Genomic DNA, 15,439 nt, shown 5'->3' with positions numbered 1-15,439 from the left:
ATCCACCTCAACAGACCAGGGTAGCTCAGAAAAACACAAGCACCTAAACACCGACCACTGGCATGAACACAAGCAACAGCCACCTGCAGACACACCAACATCCACTCCCTGCAGTAACTCCTCCCCCACCCCTCCTTCACAGACACTACACCAGACACACCTGCAGCCATCACACCATCATTCACGTATCCAGCCACCGGTCCAATCTTACCCACAGTCAGCACAATAGCAGACCCATAGACATCCACCCCAGTCACCACATCTGCACCCACCACAACCACTGACACCCCCACATGCAGCTCTTCTACCATACCTGCAGACACCACCCCATCAGAGACCCAGCACCCACAAGCATTCCATGCACTTGCAGCCAAAACATCCACAAAGACACATCTTACAACCACTCCCTCTCCACTCCCAAGCCCTTTTGCCATTACCAGCCCAGGTGTCTAAGAAGCATTTCCTCTCGGACTTTCCCCTGTTCCCTACCCCTCTCCCACCCCATGATACCCCCAAGCACTATGTGTCCCTCCCCAAGTCCAGCTCTTCCACCTCCAAGCCCTCCCCTGCCCCCGGTAATGTCCATGCCCCTCCCCCTGCCAAGAAGTTTACCTCTCCCAAGCAAAGGCCCAAGGACCTCCCTCCCAAGCCCAAATCCAAGCTCAAGGACCCCACCCTTCCAAGCCCGATCCACCCCCATCCCCCCTCATCCCTGAGGTGCCTGCCTGTCCCCTTGATGCCCTTACCCTGAGGTGGTCATTTTGCAGTCAGGAGTCAAGTAGGGGCACAGTGCAGTGCCATTTGTGCCTTTAGCAGTATTCAAATTGGACTGGCCAATGGCCTTATGATTGTAAAAAGTTATTTATTTTTATTACATTTCACCTTAATACATCAGGGCCAACCTGGTGTTGGATTCGATGGAAACATACTTGTCCTGCCTTTCAACATGGTTGTTTTGGGTTTGTGGACTTTGGTTTGTGTGTATGTGAAGTGTGTGTGTGAGGGTTGTGCTAGCTGTTGTGCCTGGGCTGCATGTGAGCATGTGGCCCTGCCATTAGTCCTGCTGTCCTTGCTGTGTATTGTGTGTAGGATATGTTTGTGCTTGGTACATGCATGTGTGTAACTATTTTGTGTATAATTTGTGTTGCCATGTGTTATGGTGGTGTTGTGTGCCCATGTGTGTTCGTTTTGTGTAAATCCGTGTGTGGTGATGCTTATGTCATATGCGTTGTGTGGGCGTGGCGTGACATATGGTACATTGTATGGCAGTGTGATAGTGTTAATTGGTTGAGTGGTGTTGTTACATGTTATTTTTAGTAAGTGTTGTCATGTGTAGGTGTGTAGTGAAATTGCTTGCCGAAGCGTTTGTGTAGTTGCGGTTGTGATGTCGTTGTGTGACTCAGTGGTGTTGTGTATGATTGTGTTTGACAGTGGTGATGTGAGTGAGGGCTGGTATGTGTATGACACGTGTGTGTTGCCTGTGGTGTGTGGTTCGGGGTGTTTGTGTGTGCATTTGTGTATGTAGGTGTGTGTGTGTTTGTATGGGTGTGTAGTTACATGTGTATGTGTGTGTGGCCGTCGCAAGCCGTCCCTGCTATGTATGTTGTGTGTGGGGTGTACTAATGCCTTTCGCTCCAGTGTGTGCTAGGTGGGTGTACTCACGGTTGTTGTCTTTGTCACTGGTTCTGAAGTCGTTGTGCGAGCAAGAGCAGTGGGAGGACTTAGAGTTCAGGTTCCATGGTGGTTCTAAACGGGTATGGCTTCCTGGATGTAAGTGTCTTCTTTTCTTCTGTTGGTTTTGGGTTTTGGTGGAGGTGGGACCGAGGCAGAAAGCATGGCGGTGTGCAGCCTCGTAATGTATCTGACAGGAACATGGTCCCTGCCGGTCTGAAGGTACCCACCACCATCCGCGGTGGCCTGACTGCACCTGTGGTAGTTTGGCTGTGTTCTGTAGGGATGACCGCCATGGTCAAATGCTCCCGAGATTGAAGTGGGAGGAAAGCAGCCTCACATTAGATGGGAGGTCTTGATCCAACCTATGGCAAAAGGAGACCTGTCAGTGCCAGACATGTATCTCTATTTCCTATAGCGCATGTCTATAACTTTGAAAATAAAAATGTTTAGTGTTCAGACATACCCAACATGTGCAAACTGAATGCTTACCCACTCATTATACTACGCAGTGACTAGACAGACAACTGTTCACATAGACCATCTAGATGTGATTGGGGTAACTAGCTGGGTCTGCTGGGAGATAAATAGTGAAGCAGGGTGGACATGTGATACCCTACTCACCACTACTTAAAGTAACTTATAATGGCCATTCTCCAACCACACTGGAGACTAGTTATGTAAATATATTGAAAGGCATGGGCGTGGTGGATGAGATGTTCACCAGTGGGGTCTTCATGATTTACATAAATACAAGTACAGGAGTGGCAGCACTGCAAATTACCTTTTGTGCTGTATTATTATATGATATGGTTGCCTGTGGAAGGGGTCTCTCCCAATTTTCCTGAGCCCACTCCAGAAGTTATTAATTTTTTCTGTGCACAGAGATAGTTAACAGTAGGACAACTCAATGGTATAGGACCAGACTGGCTTAAGAGTCTGATCTGGTGTAACCAATATTGGAAGAGAGTTAGTCGTATTGTTGTAAACAGTATAAGGACATTCAGTTTAATTATAGACATAAATTAAATTAATTCAAATTCGTCCATCACTTATACCTTAATCCTGAGCAGAGAAGTGTATCGGAAATTGCAAAAAAAAAAAGAAAAAAAAAAAAGTATGGCAGACTTCCTTAATATTGCATGGCTCTATACTCAATGCAAGAATTCAGGAGGGTGGTATTTGATTCGTTATCTAAAATGATTGAGGTAATTGTTGCTCCATCCTAGTGTTGACTCTTCTGGGTTCCACTGAGAATATTCCTCCCCAAAAATGCAAATCTGTGGATGGTGCTTCTCTTGGCTGAGAGGTAAGGGTAAGTGGTGATTGACTTGGATGAATGTTAAGTCACCTAAGCATATTGATTGGCTTCAAATTTTGATATTACCTACTGGCGATTGTAAGTAGGTAGTTATAGTTAGGACCATGTTTCCATAGGAAAAGCATTTTTTGACTTTCCTATAACTTTGGCACCATTTGACGAATCTTGATGAAATTTTCCACCCCAAAAGAAAGTGTGCCAGTGATTTGTGTTGCTCACGGAAAGTTTCAGGGTGATCCGTCAAGCAGGGGCCAAGAAAAATGGGTGTAAAAAAAGTAGTGCTTCCCTTGTTAATTCTCATAGGACCTTTAAACACGACTACAGCCGAACCACTGGACAAAATTACACCAAATTTGACAGATTTCAGTACACAGATTATGCTTTTGCTTATTTGGTATAAATCCGTTCAGTAGTCTGAGAAATTAAAGGGGAAAATAAATTTGTATATAATGACTTTGCAAATAATGACTAGCTCGTGCAGGGAAATGCAGAGCTCTGATTTGCTGCCAACACTTCAACCAGGAAGTGCTGGTAGCCATCTTGGGACAAGAAAAAAAGAAAAAAAGGGGTCGCGGTAGAGACACCATGGCCCCTCAGCTCTGATCGCAAATTCACGGTAATAATTTTAAAAAAACACAAGCGTGGTCTCCTGTGATTGTTTAATAAGCCCTCGGGTGGGTCAGGAACAGGGGGCATGGAAAATATAAGGAGAGTGGTGCACAGGGACCCCTTCAGGGGCTTATATTTGCCCTGGGGAGAGCTACCTCTCCGGGGGTTTGTACATATTGCATGTGTGGCGGCCTTACAGCATCCCCCCACCCCCCTGCCCCAGGGACCACCACCTCCCCGGTCTTCATTGTAATTGTGTGCGGGGAGGCCCCCTCACATCCCCAGGAACCGCCTCCTCCTCGGGGCTTTACATAAATACAGAGCAGGGGGGCACGTGGCCCCCGGCAGTCCTGAGGACTGCCACCTCCCCAGGGTTTTACATACAGTGATGGGGGCCTTGAGCTCCCCCTCCCTCCCCCAGCCCCGGGAACCACATCCCTGGGGCTTTACGTAAATACAGTGCTGGGGCCGCGCAGCCCCCAGGACCACCACTTCCCCTTGGCTAAAATAGAAGGAAGGGGGTCCATTATGGACCCCCTGGAGACAACCACCTCTTCAGGGCGAATTCCTAGGTGAAGGGGGTCCATGTGGCCCCCTTCAGGAGCCATTGATGGTCCAGGGGACCACCACCCTAAGGTCCAGCTCCTGCTATGTCCCAGGGTGCCCACCCCAGGACATAGTTTTTTGCCTTTGCTTGGTGGTAACTGACAGCCCGCACCAAGCAAACACAAAGTCCGCTTTATGACAGTGGGAGCTGTCAAACAGCTCCCGCTGGTGGAAAGCAGAGTTTTTATCTGTTTCCCTGCACGCAAAATTGTGTGCACAGAAACACATGAAAACATTGCTCCCAGAAGCAGGGAGCTGCTATTTAAAGCAGCTCCCTACTTCTGGGAGCAATACCGGCTCTCGCAGGACGTGGTGGGCTGACTAGGACCACAGGGTCTTCAGGCTCCCCTTACGGTTCTGACACCCTTTCTCTCTCTTCTATCGAGAGAGAGAGAGAGAGAGATTGCCATTGCAATGGTCTCTCCATGCAATGACTTCAAAGAGGAAGGTGTTTGGTTCTAATGTTACAGTTACGTTTGGATGCAGAGTGGAACAGAGTCACTTGTGGCCTAAGGGTCAAGGTCTTGTGCTGTCACTCAGTAGGCTGAAGGTTTAAATCCTAGTATCACTTGGCAGTGTGTTAGTTTATTTACTAAGGTTTTAACTGTTAAACTTTCCTATTGATGAAACTTTCACGTTACTTTCCATTCACATGCGTAGGTTGACTGTCATAGGCATGTCTGGAAGCATTGCAGTAAGGAATCACCTGTGGCCTTAAGGTTAAGATCACAGACCCCATCGCTGAAAGTTGAGGGGTCTACTCAAGGTGTGCCTGTGTTTGATTTCCTTCTTTAATTTCTTTTAAAACTTTAAAAGTTTAAGGTTACTATTGATAGGTGATCTCACTCTTTTTAATTGACAGACACATTTTCTTTTCAATTTGTCCAGAAATATCTCAAAGTACATAATCCATCAAAGCCTAAAAGACTATCTCTCCCCCTCTCACTCTCCTTCTATATCTCTTGCAATCTTTTTCTCCCACTCATAGTCCCCAATCAGACACTCACACACCCACTCTCAGACCCACTGAAACCCTCATGCGCCCACTCATAGACCCACTGAAACCCTCACGCACCTACTCGCAGACCCACACAGACACTGATGCACCCACTCAGAGACTCACTAAGACACTGACAACCCATTCTCACACCCAGACAGACACCCTCACAGTCACTCCAACACTCAGATACAACCTGTCACAACTATTCTCACACCCAGAGAGACAGGCCGTGGCCAACTCCCGCTGTACACGGCCAAAGGCTATGCACAACTTGGGTTTGGATGGTTAGAGAAGGATAGCTGCAGAGTGTCGTCTGTGGCGAGGCCCTGTGGCCAACTCCCAATGCCCACGGTCAAAGACCGCGCGCAGCGTGGGGTTGGATTGTTACAGGGTTTTGCATCAGGGCCTGGCCACAGGCCACGCCCTGTGGCCAACATTCGCAGCACGCCGTCAAAGGCCATGAGTGATGGTGGCTGGATTAACATGTAGTAATGAAAATTACTTTACATAAAAAAAAAAAAACCATAGAAATTCACTGAAAAAAACAAAGGTTACACAGACGTTATAGGTAGGAAATATAATTTAAAAAACATAGAAATTCACTTTAAAAAACAAAGGTTACAGGGACATTATATAGGCCCACATTTTAAACGTACAAAACCTTGGAAATTCACATGTTCTAGTTACAGTTATCTCGAGTAACTATAACTCATGCCTTAGGTAACTAACTCATGCCCTCACCATGCACTGCTAATTACTCCACAAATTAAGGCACTCATGACATCTTTGATAATATCAATGTAGTATTTGCATTAAATATTTGAGTGAATACAGGCCAGGGGCGCATGGCAGGGATGTGAGTTATAGTTACCTTAGGGCAAGAGTTATAGTTAGTTGATATAACTAACTACAACTAGTGAATTTCTATGGTTTTGTACATTTAAAATGTGATGATTAAAAAAAAAAAAGGGGACACTGATACAAACATTAAAGTTTATAACAGGATCTGTTGCTCTGCTGTCACATTTGGTGCAGGTCTATGGGGCCATGTACCGAACAATTGTATAGAGATTGCCGAGAACCACTTCTTGCTAAGATTGCTGCATAGGGACTCGCATACCACACTGATATTGGAATTATCTGTCATGGATAATGAAAGAGTGATAACTCAAACAAATATTTAATTTGTTTTGTGTTTAGGTGTATATCCACTTAGGAGCATTTAAGCTAAAACCAAGAGAGATGTGCTTCTTGTCCTAACTGAATACAAGCCAATGGCTTCTTGTGCATGCTGGACCTTTTGTGCATGCCGGACCTTCCTGTGCATCCCGGAACATGGGCTTCATTAAAAAAATGCTTAATTTAAATGTGATCACAGATATGTTGGCCAGCTGACCCCAATAAGCCACATTTCCTTATCCTCGCCTCCAATCGAGTGATTCGGAATTTGCAACCCACTCTGAATCAGACTTTTATGATCCAGCCAATTAATAGATAGGTTATTTAGTGAAATTCTTTACTGTTGGCAAAAATACTGGTCGCAAATTGAGATCAGTTTTTTTGCTACAAGTAAATAGTACATCTGACACATAATAAAGGATACATTCTGCTAAATTAAATGTGTGCATTGCTTAATCCAGAAACTCTTTTCCAGCTACATTTGCCACATTTGTTCTACTCTGAAAGAGAATTTTTAAGTATTATAGGAAATGCACTTTATCCTTGTACTTATGGTGCACTTTTTGGGTGCCGTATTTTAATTTCTACTGAATAGTTTAATTCTATTGTGTTAAATGTTATATGGTTCTTGAGATTACTCAAATATAACTTTTTCTTAATGTATGGCTTTACTAACAAACAATTTCATCACTGAAATTTCTAGCAAATGGGCATGCATGAAAATGTTTAACTATATTTAATTGGCAATACATACTCACCAGTTAGAACTACTTTTCCGGAAACGAAGATAAGTAAAACAATTCGTGGTTTCACCATTCTATAAATCAGGCCTGGGAATAATTCTGGTTCATAACTGTTATTCGAAAGATGAAAACAAAGAGTATTAACGTGTATTGTCTATAGAATAACGACACCCCCTCCCAATTTTAGTGTGAGCATCGTGACAAGCAGATCAATTATATTGTTTCTATTTTTCAGGTCGGATGTACCCCAGTTTACCCTAAAATATTCCCTCCTTTCTGCAACCTTTCTTTTCATTATGACCTGCCGGTGGTGAAAGATCCTGCAGCATTTATGAGATGGCATTCCATGCCAAAACACATCAGGGTTGAGTTATAGCAACGAAAGAAGGCGCTTCCTAGTAGTCCAATATGTGGCTCGATGTATAGAGCCTGACAGCATGATACAGTTCTACCTTGGTAACCTGAAATAAGCAGCCCACACCCTATGTAAAATGTCAGCCTGGTGTGGCAGATTGCTCGGAAGGACTAACAGGCCAATATTTGAAATGAGAAAAGGGAACTACAGGTCCCAGTACAATGAATGCATTTGACTAAAAAGCCAACAATGATTGAGTCGGTCACAAAATGATATATCCGTTCTTAGCTACAAGGACCTGTCTCCTCAGTTTCTCTCCAGTTTTCCTTCCTGGTTTTGGTACCACAACGCTCATTTTATCGCTTTTCTCCTAACAGAACACAAAAAGGATGCTGGATTGAAATTGCAAGAGAGCTGACTTTTATCCATACTCTATTATGTGTGAGATAATTGCAAAGATGAAAAGGTTATATACCCGTCACAACATTTGTGAGCCCTAGGTATTTATAATCTAGAGCATTGCTGCCCAGGAGAAGTTCTTCCTAAACAAGTAGATAAGTGGTTTGTGGGAATACCAATAGTGTTCCGATACTCTAATTAACGGTATAAATATCTATGGACGAATTAGAACACATTACTTCTGAATCGCGGAAAATCAAGGCTTCACATTTTTTAATTAGCAGTCCTAAAGATTTATGCTAGAGAAGAGAAACATTAGAATTTGTCCATGGGAGAACATGACTACCCACCTTCAATATTTTCTCCAAAGTGCGATGCCAAATAGTTCAGTTTTACCATCAAAGATAAGTTATAGGCTTTCAAACTTTTCTGATTCTTTTCTCTTCCTGCATTCTGAATAGTTCTCATCTAGGACAACCTGCTATTCCAATACAAATAAATGAAAGAAAAACGGAAGAAGGTCCCAATGAAGAAGACAATATAACTGTTACATCAGTTCGTCATAAAGGGTATCTTCATTTAGGGCCATATGTACGAACACATTTTCCCATTGACACAGAATGGGAAAAACCCTGTGCTACATCTGGCCCTTGGTGCCTAAACACCACAGCCATCTTCCAAAATAGAGCCTCATAATGTAACAGGTTTTGAGCGTTTTTTACATCCTTCGCCAGAAATGAACTGCCACTGGCATGCTGGTATTTTGATAACGATTAGCTGCAGTGCCGTATTTGTAAAAGAAAAAGTGCCAGAATCAAAATTTTGTTCAAAGGCCCACAGCTGTCATGGACTAATACCAAGTACTGCATAGATTTGATTCCTCCTCACGCCTCCTTAATCCACCACCAGACACTGAGCCACTTTATCTCTCTTTTGGAGGTTCTTTTTGCACCTGCTCTCTACCTTTGTCACTGTTCTTCCAGATTTTTCTTCCTCCTTCTTTCACCCTTTTGTTATTTTCTTGCTCAACGTATGTTGAGGAAAAATGAGGCAGTCCCCAAAAATAAGTACTGGTGGGCCCCTCTTGCAACCAGGGGCTCAAATTACGCATTGCTGAGCTGCCTTAAAGTCATAGTGCAGTTCTTTATTACATTAGTTGACGCCAGTCAATTGGTAGCGAACCACAAATGGCTGTGTTAATATGTTGTGTCAGTAATGGTGCGCATAGATCAACTAGGGCACCCCGTCTGGTCCAGGAGCCTTCCCAATTGGTAAGGTTATGATAGCTTTTCTGACTTCCTCTCATTCAAAGACACCTCCTGTCCACAAGAAGTCAATTAATTGCTCAATCCCCTTAATGTTGTATATTAGTTACATTAGTATATGGCAAGTTTCCTTTCATGGTTTCATTTTCTAAAAGGGAGAAAATAAGGGTTTTGATTTGCAATGTAGTTTTATGGATTTGTAACGGTTTCTAATGTTTCCTTTTATTTATGTTTTTTAAGCTAGAAAAAGAAAGAAAATGTTGCCTCAATGCAGGCATTGTCTGTCTATGGTTGATGAGATGCATTTCTCTTGGTTGAAAAATATGTAATGGAATTCAACACATGCACAGAGGTATTCGGTTTGAGAATTTAATAAGGAATATATCCTAGTCAACTTGTTTAATGGGGGTTGAAGGGTGGTGTTTATTCTGCAGAGCACACTCCCCCTTTTAAGGGGGCAGGGTCCAGCTCTATAAATGAATATATTTTTGTCTTGGCGTTTCTATTTTCCTCTCATGTTAATGTGGTTTGGGACACACAGTGATCATAACCCCCATTTGGCCACTTGTCGGTGGAGCCAGACAACTCCAGAATTCAGCATTGTACATAAGGAATCAGTTAGCCTAAAAGATCAGGGGCGAAGGTTAAAATGGGCCAAGGTTATACCTGCTGATTTTAGTCACAACCTATCAACCTGTCAATCTGAATTCCAAATTGACTTATTAAGGACATTGCAGATGCTGGCATATTGGCAGTTTTTTCTAGTCTTTGTTCATGCATAAAGGCCACTCTTAGCTTGCCAGGGGTTGTGCCACCTGTTCCTCCTCATAAGTGCCAAGAAGTGCTCACATGCCCACAGAAAACTGATGAGGACTGCAAAAGGTACCCCGCAAGCACAATAAGGTGAGGAAGGCCAGGGCCACTTATCATTTGGTGCAGAATGAACGGAAGGGTAACCTAAAAAGGAGATGTGGACAGCCTGCTGGTGGCTTGTGCTTCTTGTGATAGTGTGGCCTTTTGGAGGGCGTTCATCCATTTGAGTGAAACATCCATTGTTCTGTTCAGAACAGTTGTCAGACCAGGCCATAACTATCCCCTCTCAGGGTTGGACGGATCACTTTGCGAGCATATACAACATTACGGGTATTGAGCAATTGACTGACATCAATCTGTGATTGTGCCTGTGTTTAAAAAAGGGAGTAGAATGGACCGAGCCTGTTAATGACCTATTTCTCTGGTGGATACGAAGGCCAAAATTATAGGCCGGGTGCTTCTGAATCACCTCACTTGCTGGGCAAAAGACCATAATATTTGATCTGATATTCAATATGGGTTCAGGCCCGGTCGGGCACTGTTGAAAAAAAATCTTATCTTAAATTTGCTAATCTCTAAATATATAATAATGGCGGGGTGTAATTCACTTGTCCTCAGCTAGGCGCTCAATAGGAATAATAGAGTCAAGCTCTGGGCCATGCAGGGCTCTGAGGGGGTTGAGCCCGCTCTCTTTGCCTTTCTGTGCAATCATCACAGTAACCTTACTGCCTCTATGAGGTATGCCCCAAATGGGGAATGTACTCAGCACTTTAGTTAGAAGAGAGGGGTTTGCCAGGGTCGTATCCTGTCCCCCTTACTTTTTATTCTTTATATTAATCACCTGGTATAGGTGATTGAATTGAACAAGGTATGGACCTTCTGAGTGTGGGAGGTCATTCACTGTCTGCCCTCTTGTATGCAGAGGACATTGTCCTAGTCGCACACACGGCCAGGAGTTTGCAGCGACTCCTTGGCCTCTTTGATAGCTTCATGAATACTCTTGACCCAAGAACAAATGATAAAAAAAACACACTATGGTGGTAGGCCCTAAAAATACCAAATCTCAAAAATGGCTGGTAAAGGGCCAACATATTTGCAGGGTTGAGCGTTTTACTTACTTGAGTATTTTACTTTATTCTCATTTTAACTGGCAACCAGTGCTAATATTATGATCTTCAAAAGGGCCACCTATAGTATTGGTGAATTTTCGAGGCTGATGGGTCATAAACCTATTAAGGCAGTGCTAAAAGTCTATAAAGCCAAAGGTATCCCCATAGCAAGTTTTGGATGTGAAACCTGGGGATGTGTGTCTATCACACTGATTCAGGTAGTAGAAAATACATTTATCAGAACTCTTCTAAATGTTCCTCTAGGTATACCAACTGAGATTGTGCACTTAGAGCTGGGGATGATGTACATATCGGATTTAATTCGCTGAGGGACAGACTAAGGGCCGTATTACGAGTTTGGTGGTCGGACCACTGCCACCACCAGGATCACGAATCACGTCGGGGTGGCAGAGGTCGGAGTCATGGTCATCCACAGCAGCACTGAGTTCAGCACTGCCTTTTTGATCACAAGTCCACTTTCTGCCAGCCTTTTCAAGGTGGGGTCCCCACCATGAAAACACTGGCCGAAAGGCAGTGCTGGGGGGGCCTTGCACTGCCCATGACCCAGTCGTGGGCAGTGCAGGGGCCCGCCTGCCCAGCACCCTCAGAATGAGCACTGTCTGCAACTGTTTTTAGATCTTGCTGCATTAAAATTTTTTGTACATGTACTATTATAATTGCCTTTCTTGCTGATGTATTTTTCATTTAAATATATGTATCCAGATTCTGGTTTATGGTTGATATTTCTTTTGTATTTACTTTTATGTTCATATGAAAAAATCAAATAACGTTATTCTACTACTACAATAAGGATAATCAAGATTTGAATATGCATCCACAATCTTCAGCCTTAAAGAGGAGAAAATTGGCCCTACCGTGTTCCACAAAACAGGAAATAAATACTGATGCAAAAGTATGTTAAATATCACTTCAAAAAAAAAAAAAAATGAGGAACAGAATATAGTAGGTAAGAATGTAGCTTTTCTGTATATAAAGCTGTTTCACAAATGCTGCTGTATATAATATTGTTTATTTTTAATTTATATATTTAATATTGCTTTTAATTACTTTAATATATATTAGCTATTATGTTAACTTTCGGTGTCAGTATAGTTACCAAGTTTTTAAAATTTTCGGAGTGTAGTTTGTAATATGTAATTAAATGTTCCTTTTATACTTAATTAGTAATTTATAATTTAATAGGTTTGTTTAACGGTTATGGGGGAATAGAGTAGGAAGTAATTTAAATTATAATTTGCTTTCATCAATTATATTTATGTTAATTAAGTATTTATTTAGTGAATAATATGTTAATAGTTTTGTATATTAATTATTGAAGTGTATTTTGTAATCTTTAATGTATAGTTATTTTTTTATATAGTTTAATTACTAATTTGTATTTTGGTTGCAGGTTGTTGGATTTGTAGAGGAATGGGGGTAAGTTATTTGAAGTATAACTTTTTTTGGAAATTAATTTTTATGTTAAATATTCATTTTAAATTATGTAAATTTTGCAATGGATCATTAAATACATTGTTACAAAAATGTGTTGTATTTTTATTATTTATTGATAAGTGCAGTTAGCACACTTTATAAAATATATGTTATATTTATTATCGGTTTTAATTGTATTTGTTATATGGACTACTTTACTGGGTAGTGGGCAAAAAAAGACTTATATTAGGTGTACTTTTTGAAAATATATTTCTGTATTTGTATTTACATTTATTTTCACTTATTTATATTGTATAGGTTTTAATTTCATGTAGCCATTCAGATATTTTTTAATAATGATTAGAAGTTGGAAAGGTTTAGGTGCCCATTCCTAAATCTAAAATTTTCCATGATTTCCTTTATGTTGGAATGGGAGTAGTAAAGTTAACCCCTCACAAATCCAACACATTCCCTCTTATTGTGGAATAGCAAACTTAATCCCTCTAAACTCTTGACAGTTTCATTAATTTAGCTTACAATAAAGTGGAAATAGTAAATCTAATTCCTCCAAAGCCCAACACTTTTTCTACTTTTGATTAATTATTATATTAGTTCACCTTACTCCTTTGAAGTCCAACACATTTTTTGCTAGAGTATTTTTTTTATAGATTGCATTGTTCAGTTATATTACTTTTAAACTTTTAGATTTTCATATTTAGATTAATTGTTTTAATGAATTCTGAAACATGTTAATTTTGTAGGTTATTGTTAATATTACTGTAATTGATTTTTAAATTGTTTTTGCTTTTTATATTAATTTTAATAATTAAATTAGATTATATGCAAATATGCTTTGGCTATGTACACAGTTAATTTTTTATTTTTACATTTTGTTAATGTTTTTAGTGGGGATAATTAATGGGACGAGGGCAACAGGACCAGGAGTAATGAAGATTACCAGTAAGTAAAAGGGAATTACTCCCAAGTCCCTCCTGTTCTCAACTTATTAATTAAAAGTGAGAATTCTCAAGCGGAGAACCCAGCGTTCAGAGGGAAAAAAAAAAAAAAAAACAGCCCCAAGAAGGAGGCCATCCTAAAACGAAAAAGCAGCACTCCCAGGGGCAACCCCAGACAGCCTGGAAAAACCGAGGAGAACAAAGATCAGACACCTCCTCGGCCCAAAACCTGGGCAGAACCCAGAACATAGGCAAGAGACAAAAGTCCAAGCAGCGAATAAACAGCCGAGAGGGAATCCACCCTATACCGACAACCACAGAACTGCACCTGTAGGAGGAGAACCAAACAAAAAAGCACAGCATTCCCCCCGATCTCCAGAGCAGTACAAGACACAGCAGCAAAACCACACTAGAAGGGACCACTAGAGCAAAGAACCACAACCACACCTGAACAAACAAACAGGAGACACAACCCACCCAGACCACGGAACAATCCAAGTGGAACCACAAAGTGTTCCCACACCGTAAGAAACTTCACTGAAGGACCTTGCAACAGGGACACCCCAAAGAACTAAGAAAGCCTCAGCAGGCCGTAGTTGGGACAAAAGGAGAAGCACAAAAGAAACCTAACAGACAACACAGTGAAAATGGAGGAAACCCCAAAGGGCCACACCAGAAGCAAAACCCCAAGAAGAAACTAAGCCTGCCAAGGAACCAAAGAAACCAACGGGCCACAAACCTCCCCAAGTGACCCAGCAAACAAACCGAAGAACAGGGGAGAAACACCAAAGCTGGCCTGAAACCAAACCATCACAACTGCAGAACACCCCAACCAGAGACAAGGGGGGGGGGGGAACAGCAGGGAGGTGAACCCAGCAGACACCACGACAGCAACAAAGGAGGAGGGATTCAGCAGAGTCAAACTGCCCATATCCGAAGATGGGGCAGATGAAAAACCGGAATCGGAAACTGGAAACTGGCACCTGAAAACATCAAAAACCCTGAGCAGAAACAAGAGGAAATAAACAGAAGCAATGGGACCACCCTCAACAGAGGTAACAACAACCACCTCCTGCCAAGAGAGAGAAAGGTTGCAGGACCTTCCCCCCCACCAAAAGCCCAGGCTCACCAGATCCCAAAGATCCAAACAGGCCAAAAGCAGATGGCAGCAGGCAAAAAACAAAAAATCAAAGCAGGGAAGCCCAAGAAGACAGAGAGGCCAAAAGAGCATGTAAAGCAGCCGAAGGAAAATCTTGCAGAGACACAGACGGCACCCAGGGTGACCCCCAAAAAACAGGAACCCAATGCTGAAAACTGAAGGAGACCCAAAGGGCTGGTGGAACGACACCAACCTACCGAACCTCCAGAAAGGCCACCCACCACCTGACCACAACCAGAAGAGGGAGCGACATGAAGCGGCTACCCAGACGGACACAACAGCACCCCCTCAAAACCAGTAAAGCCAGTGACCTGGAGGACCACAGAAACAAAACCTAAGGCCACACCCAAAGCACAGAACCTCGCCAAGCCAAAACAGTTGAAAAGAGGAGGCATGAGACTCTCCAACATGGGTACAAAATGGGACAGCTCCAAGGCCCAAACAACAAGGGCATCAGGAAACAAATCGGACAGGCAGGGTGACCCACAACACCAGGTACAAAGTCACACAGAAACCAGTTCATAACCCCTGCACCCAGCCAGGGCCCATGGAGGCCCAACCCAAAAGCTGGGACAAAACAAAGTTCACCAAGAAAATGAGCACAGGGCACCAACAAAATAGCACCTACCGACACAGCACAGCAGCCGCAGCCAAAAGCCGACAGACCTCACCCACCAGGCATGGACAACCAACACCCCTGTGGCCATCCACACTCCTACTGGACCACAGTGCCCAAAAGCAGCTGCATGCCATGAGGAACATGGGAGGCAACCTGCCAGTAAAGGAGGACCCAAGAAGAGGAAGCAGGGTGCATACCACA

General features: G+C 42.7%; 1 protein-coding gene across 1 annotated transcript in view; it reads right to left on the bottom strand.

Annotated features, from left to right (window-relative positions):
• Positions 1-15,439, bottom strand: part of TBPL2 (TATA-box binding protein like 2) — a 196,755-nt gene that overhangs the window by 50,634 nt on the left and 130,682 nt on the right. Inside the window, exon 6 of the mRNA XM_069205977.1 lies at positions 7,145-7,239. Coding sequence (XP_069062078.1) covers positions 7,145-7,239 — 95 coding nt within the window. The remainder of the gene's footprint in view (positions 1-7,144; positions 7,240-15,439) is intronic.

This window comes from Pleurodeles waltl, chromosome 9, assembly GCF_031143425.1.
Source record: "Pleurodeles waltl isolate 20211129_DDA chromosome 9, aPleWal1.hap1.20221129, whole genome shotgun sequence".
Lineage (NCBI taxonomy): Eukaryota > Metazoa > Chordata > Amphibia > Caudata > Salamandridae > Pleurodeles > Pleurodeles waltl.
The sequence above is the reverse complement of the archived record's forward strand: the minus strand, read 5'-3'. Positions and strand labels throughout refer to the sequence as shown.